Source organism: Ostreococcus tauri (assembly GCF_000214015.3).
Source record: "Ostreococcus tauri WGS project CAID00000000 data, contig chromosome 13, whole genome shotgun sequence".
Taxonomy (NCBI): Eukaryota; Viridiplantae; Chlorophyta; class Mamiellophyceae; order Mamiellales; family Bathycoccaceae; genus Ostreococcus; species Ostreococcus tauri.
In genome coordinates, this window is record NC_014438.2 from 477,718 (window position 1) to 484,578 (window position 6,861).

General features: G+C 56.7%; 3 protein-coding genes across 3 annotated transcripts; 1 reads left to right on the forward strand and 2 right to left on the reverse strand.

The window, feature by feature from the left end:
- Positions 1–223: 223 nt before the first annotated feature.
- OT_ostta13g02720 (RmlC-like jelly roll fold) lies at positions 224–2,644 on the forward strand (the record flags this gene model as incomplete). The annotated part of the gene is made up of 1 exon (XM_003082707.2): positions 224–2,644. The coding sequence occupies one exon, from the start codon at positions 224–226 to the stop codon at positions 2,642–2,644; it is 2,421 nt and encodes an 806-aa protein (XP_003082755.2).
- Positions 2,645–2,873: 229 nt separating this feature from the next.
- Positions 2,874–6,128, reverse strand: OT_ostta13g02730 (SNF2-related; the record flags this gene model as incomplete). Its single annotated transcript, XM_022982759.1, has 1 exon — positions 2,874–6,128. One exon carries the CDS (start codon positions 6,126–6,128, stop codon positions 2,874–2,876), a length of 3,255 nt encoding a protein of 1,084 aa, XP_022840252.1.
- A 147-nt stretch (positions 6,129–6,275) lies between these two features.
- On the reverse strand, positions 6,276–6,861 carry OT_ostta13g02740 (unnamed product; the record flags this gene model as incomplete). Its single annotated transcript, XM_022982760.1, has 1 exon — positions 6,276–6,861. A coding segment is annotated over one exon (586 nt), but the record flags the coding sequence as incomplete, so codon positions are not given.

The window sequence follows — 6,861 nt, forward strand, 5'->3', positions numbered from 1 at the left end:
GCGCCCGGGCGGGTCGATCGAGACGCGAGACGACGCGCGGGCGTCGCGCGACGGCACGATGGATGACGACGACGGGCGAACGGCGAGCGACCGCGCGCGGCTGCGAGGCGACGGCGCGCGCGATGTGGATCACGACGACGCGTCGTGGACGATGCGCGCGAGCGCGCGGGTGGATGATCGAAGGGAAGGGAGGATGGGCGCGCGGAGGATGGGCGCGCGGAGGATGGGCGCGTTGGCGTGTTGCTTTGGCCGCGGCGGCGACGCGGACGCGGAGGCGGATGTGAGCGCGTCGAGCGGGAGCGCGGGCACGGTCTCGGGGTCGTCGCGGAGAGTTGGAGCGTTCGCGCCGAGCTCGACGTCGAGCGTGCGAGGGGAGGGGATGGGGCGTTTGGAGACGTCGCCGAGTAGCGAGAGCAAGCCGAGACGGGAGAGCATCGACGTGGCGCTGAGAAAGATATCGCACGGACCGACGCGAGTGGACGATCGTGGGTCGACGCGTGGAGACGGCGATGGTATCGGTGACGTCGTACCGGGAGAGGGGTCGGGGTCGGGGACGAAGACGGCGAGGGATCTGATGAGAGAGTTGGCGTTTTACTCCAAGCTCAACGCGAAATCCTTATCCAAGAGGCGCGCGGCGAACGAAGAGGATTTGGACACTCTGCGACGGGCGCTGGCGCAGACGTTCACTTTCGCCGAAGTGGAAGATGCAGTTTTAACTCGCATCGCTTTACAAATGTTCTTGATCACCGTGGAGGAGGGAACCATTTTGATGGAGGAGAATGAGCCGGGCGACGCGCTGTATCTCATCGAAGACGGCGACTTTGACGTCTTGAAGAATCGTTTAGGCTCGGACGTTTGCGTCGTTCGTCGGGGTAACGGACAGATCGTCGGTGAGCTGGCACTCTTATACAGTGTCCCACGCACGGCCACCGTGCGAGCATCGCGACGCTCGACGGTTTGGGTGTGCACACAAGACGTCTTCAAACGAGAAGTCAAGAACAGTGTGGAGGAGACGACGTTGTCGAAGAACATATTCATGGAACAGGTCCCAGTTTTGAGCACACTCCCGCTCGAGACGAGGAAGCATCTCGCGGATGCGATGGAACCGGTGACGTTTCAACCGTTCACGAGCATCATGAGCGAGGGAGACGCGAACGATGGGAAACTTTACATCATCCTCTCCGGACGCGCTGTGGTCTCTAAACGCGATCCGAACACGGGCGATAATCGCACGGTGAACCACCTGTTTCGTCACGACTTTTTCGGCGAGATGGAGACTTTTCGCGGTCTGGACACGCGAGAGTTCACCGTGAGCAGCGCTGAGAAGGCGGTGTCATGTTACTGCCTCAATCGAGAAGTCGTGCTCGCGACACTCTCGTCTGCGAGCCAGAAACTGCTCGATGAGAAGTCTCAAGAAAAAATTCGCGATCGCATGCGTCAGCTCAAGGGTGAAAAGTCATGGAAAGACGTCGAAATAACTTTGCTTGGCAGCGCTCGCATCGGGGGGAAGCAAGTGAACATCACCACGACAGCGCGCGTGAATCCGCGGTCATTTAGTGAGAACACTGACCGCGAGATCTCAAAGATTGAGTTCATAGAGAAGGAGATACTCGGTGGCGGTACCGGCGGATGCGTGCACAAAGTGATATCGCGGCGCGACGGTAGGCTTTTCGCGCTCAAACGCGTGCGCAAGCTCGCTGTTTTCGATGCGCCCGCACACATATTCTGCGAGAAGGAAGTCACGAGTGAAATCAGTCACTTTTCGCTGATGTGTCAACACGCGAGCTTTCAAGACAGGGCGCATCTGTACATGCTGTTCGATTTGATGGACGGATGCGATTTAATGGATTTACTGTCGAGTGCGGTCAAGGTTAAGATGATTCCATCGGATGTGAATGGGCAAGTGACAAACGTACCTACGCAAATGGGCATGGACGAAGACGCTGCTCGCTATTACTGCGCCATGATCGTTCTCGCGTTCGAATACTTGCACGCGAACCAAATTATATATCGAGACCTGAAGCCCGAAAACGTCTTGGTTGGGCTAAACGGTAGATCCAAGCTCGGAGATTTTGGTTACTCGAGAAAGCTAGGCGTCGGCGAACGCGCATGGACGTTTTGCGGAACCCCAGGGTACGTGGCGCCAGAAATCTGTCTGTCTAAGGGATACGGGTTCGCCGTCGATTGGTGGGCGTTGGGTGTGTTGACGTACGTCATCATCACGTCACGGCAACCGTTCACGATATCCAAGGATCCGTCGCAGAAGGATGACCCGATTAAAGTCATGCGTCGAATCGTCGACATGACGTACAAGGTGCAGTATCCCACGTACGCCAGCGATGAGGCGTGCGACTTCATATCCCAACTCTTGCAACGAAACGATATGAATCGACTCGGAAACGTGCAGGGTGGGGCTCGCCGGATCAAGGAACATCCTTGGTTTGGAAAGTTTGACTGGGAGCTGTTGGAAAGTGGGGATTACGAACCGCGGGCGGTGACACTTTCATCTCAGTTCATGCAGCTTCAACGTGAACGGCTTCGCGCTCTTGAACACGATCAACTCGTTGCTACCGAGATGGATTCAACGAGAGGTCCGCACGATGCCTCCATGACGCGTGCGGCTGAAGTATTTAAAGATTTTTAAGGCACCTCAGTTGTCTCGGCGGTTCCATAGCGTCGGAGCTCTGCGGCGTGTGTACTTATAATAAATGCGAGCTTGTAGTCATTGATTCATTCTCTCACTGTCATGAACTTCGTGCGTACGCGTCGTGCATTAAGCAATCGTTACGAAAAATGTCGTGCTATGCGTATTGAACAATACCGTAATGAGTAAAGAAAGAAATTTATCACTGGGATCGATGGGGCGGGGTCGATCATCGTTTGAACAAAAACTGCAAATCCTCTGCGGTCAATTGCGACAAAGCTGCCGCGTTCCCGTCCATACATCCTTCGAAGACGAGCTGTTTCTTCTCCTGAAGCTCCATCATGCGCTCTTCGATTGTGCCCTTGGTGGAGAATCGAACCGCCGTCACTGGGCGGTGCTGTCCAATGCGATGTGCTCGCATCACGGCTTGCATCTCCACCGCTGGGTTCCACCAAGGTTCGAGCACATAGACGTAGTTCGCGGCTTGCAAATTGAGACCTTCACCGCCGGATTTTAGGCTCATCAAAATGACACTTACGTTCGGGTCTTCTCTGAACGCTTGCAAATTCGCTGCCCGCTGCGTCACCGGCATCGAGCCAAGGAGTTTGGCAATCGTAAACTTAGCCTTTTTCAAACGCCATTCGACGATTTCTATCATCGCCGTGTACTGAGAAAAGACTATGGCCTTGTTCAGTTGTCCGTTTTCTTGATTTCTCATGTCCCGCAGCGCGTTGACGAGAGTCTCAACTTTCGTACTCGACGTGTACTGCGTCAAATCAAGTTTATTCAGGATCGACTTGTCTGGCAAGGGATCCTTGTTGAAACGACCGATCGCGCTCTTCGCGCTCTCGAGACTTTCTGGGGAAAAGTCAATTGTTAGCGCGGTGCGACAAACCGGACACGTGACTTTTTTACCGTCCGCTGGTGCGCACGAGGCGTATTGCATGATGCACTCGCGGTGGAAAATGTGTTTGCAACTCGCCAGAGCGGCATCCTCTTCCTCAATTTCATCCTGACACATGCCGCAATAGTGCTTCACCGTGTCCCCCGCATCGGCGGGCGACTCAACCTTTGGAGCATCGGGGGCATCCCGTTTCACATTCGCACTCTTCGAGTGAATCACCAGGTAAGGATGGTCGCACGCTTGGCGAAGCCTCGCGAGAAGCTCGAAAATGTGCGCGTAGTTGTGCAAGACGCTACCCTTCTTGACGAATCCATCGAACTTGGCACGAGTCAACATGTAAAGCGATTCGTAAAAGTCTTGTTCGACCTCGTTGAACTCGTTTTCTTGAATGACGATCTTCAGTTCCGGCAGTTGCACGTCGGATGCTCGCTCAGCCTTGGTGCGTCTGAGCTGCATGGGTAGCAGGATGTCATTCCTCAGCGTGAGCATAGCCTTCTTACCGTCGCCGATGTAGCCGTATCGGTTGATTGGATTGAGAACGGTACGATTGAAATGCGAGTAGTGCCGCGGTGCCCCGCACCCGCACTCCGTGCAAAACCGAGCCTCTGGACCAAAGTTCCAGGAGAGAGTTTTGCATTCACACCCCTTCGTGGAACAAAAGTAGTACGCGTACGGATCCATGCGCAAAAATCTGACGAGACTGTACAAATCACCGATCCGATTTTGCAAAGGAGTTCCCGTCAAGCACCACTTGTATGTGGATTTGAGAGCATATATACATTTTGCCGTATTGCTCGTTCGCGCCTTGATTTTGTGCGCTTCGTCGAGAACAATTCTGTGCCACATCGTGCGGTGCATGATTGAATCTGAGAGATCGACATCGTCCCCACTATCGCCCTCTAACTGACCGCTGCCTTGCGAGAGTGTAGGAAGATCTTCGACCGTAGACACCGTTGACACCGTGGCTCCAATTTTAGGAGACGATTGGTCGGCGCTCTTTGCTCGCGCATCCTTCTTCTTCTTCTTCTTCTTTGGCTCATCGCTGTCGCTCTCAACGATGATCAATCCACCATCGTCATCATCTATATCGTCTTCATCGGTATCCGGTTTGTAATCGCTCTCATCATCATCACTAGCGTCTCGTAAACTCTTCTTTGCCGACTTTTTTGACTGGCTCGCTACTTTGGTTTTCTTCGCCGTCGATTTGCGTTTCTTCGCCTTATTCACGAAATCGCCTATCGACGCCATCGACGCGCCAGCTAACCCGGATTCATCCACATCTCCTTCATCGGTGACGAACTCTTCCTTGATTTCCTCCATCGACGGGGGCGATGGCAATTGAGAAATCAACGCCTTCATGACCTCGCTAGGCTCGACGATTTCTTCCTTCACGGCGACTGCGTCGCCTCCCGGAGCGAGACCAGCCGCGGCACGCTCACGCGCCTTGTGGGCGCCCTCATACATGCTCATGGTCTCCCTGCCAGCCTTCGCCATGAGTTCCTTGTAAAAGTTTGCCGGCGTGGGAATCATCTTTTTCACATCCTTTGCGCTGCCCTCTTTGATTTTCAACGTCCTCATCGCTTTCTCATTCGCCACGTCTCTCGTCACCTCGCGGCGCGCGAGCTTCTCCGTGCGAACGGCATCTGGACCACAAAAGTACTTCAAGTGTGTCACCATCGAGCGAGGGAGATACTTTTTACCGCACCACTGACACGCCACGAGGTGGCGGTTGATGATTTTCCGCCACTCAGCCTCGATGACGGGGTACGTCGTCAACACCACGTCCACTCCATTGAAGCTGTCGTCCGTGACATCTTTCCGTTCGGCGTAGTATACGAACACGCGAAGCGAACCCTCGTCCACGCACGCCTTGATCTCTTCCTCCCACTGAACGAGCGCCGACGTTGGTACCACCACGAGCGTCGGCGGCGGTCTGTCGGCGTCCGTGACCATCTCGCCCAACTCCGCCCTATCCTTCATCCACGCCTCCTTTCTCGCCAAGAGCATCGAGATGCACTGGATGGTTTTTCCCATCCCCATTTCATCCGCCAGAATCCCACCCCGGGCCTCGCCCTCTTCGTTCGAACACATCCACCGCAAGCCTTCTCTCTGAAACTCCAAGAGCGGTCGCGTCAACGCCCTCGGCGCGTCCATGGGCTCGATCGCCGGTCTACACAGAAATTCCTCGCTCATCACGTCCAAAGCCGTGTTCTCAATCTCCGGTCGCTCCGGATTCAACACGTGCGCCAATAATAACTCCCTGTCGCCATCCTTCAACGCGTCCAATCCGTACACCGAGCGCTCCAACTCCTCCCGCGTCGCCCCCTCCGCGCGATAACACTCCGGGTGCATCCACTTCGAGATCCATCCGTAATCCCCACCGCGATACTTCAACGGTTCACCCACTCGCACGGTGTCCTTGGCGATCTTCTCTCCGCATCGTCCGCACTTTCCTCGTCCGCTCTTGGCGTACTCGCACTGATGGGTGAACACTCGGTACTCCTCGCTGTCATCCTCGTAGATCGGTCTCCACGTCACGTTCTTCCCGTCCCACGCGTCGACGATGGTGAGTTCAACCATCACCGCGCGCGCTCGAGAGATCGGGTCGCGTCGGGCGACGCCGCGAGGCGCGAAGTGTGGACGACGGGCGACGACGACGACGCGCGGACGGGCGCGCGGCGCAAAGACACTTCGACGAGACGAAACGATCGAGTGCGTGGTATTAATTCACGCGAACGCCCCCGGGACGGCGTCGCGCACGCGCTGGTTGACGTCTTCGTTGAACTTGAAACACGCGAGCAAGGCGACGGCGAACGCGCGGAGCGAGGCGTCGCACGCGTCGAACGCCGCGTTCGCACTTCGCATCTCCCCATCCTCGAGCGCGCGCTCCAATTCAGTAAACTTCACCCTCGCATCATCCATCGCCGCGACGACGGCGTCGTATTCCGCGCTTCCCGGCGCGTTCGTCGCCGCCGGTCCGCGCGTCGCGCTTCGAGCTAAAATCGCCAGCGTGCACACCTCTCGTCCTCTCGCGTACACCGCCAACGACCCCCTCGGCGCGGTGCAATCCAACGACACCGACGTCATGCGCGCTCCCACGCTCGCGCGATCGATCCCATCCGCGCTCGACGTCACCTCTCGCCTAAACGCCTCCAGGCGCGTCCGCGACGTCGCCACCGGTCCCAACGCGAACGTCGCCTGCGTCGTCTTCGTCCCGTTCAGCGCGTCCACGAGCGCGTTCGCGCGCGCCGCGTCCGCGAACGTCACCGCGCGGTCGAGGACGACGAGCGCGAGCGCGTGACGCGCCAGCGCG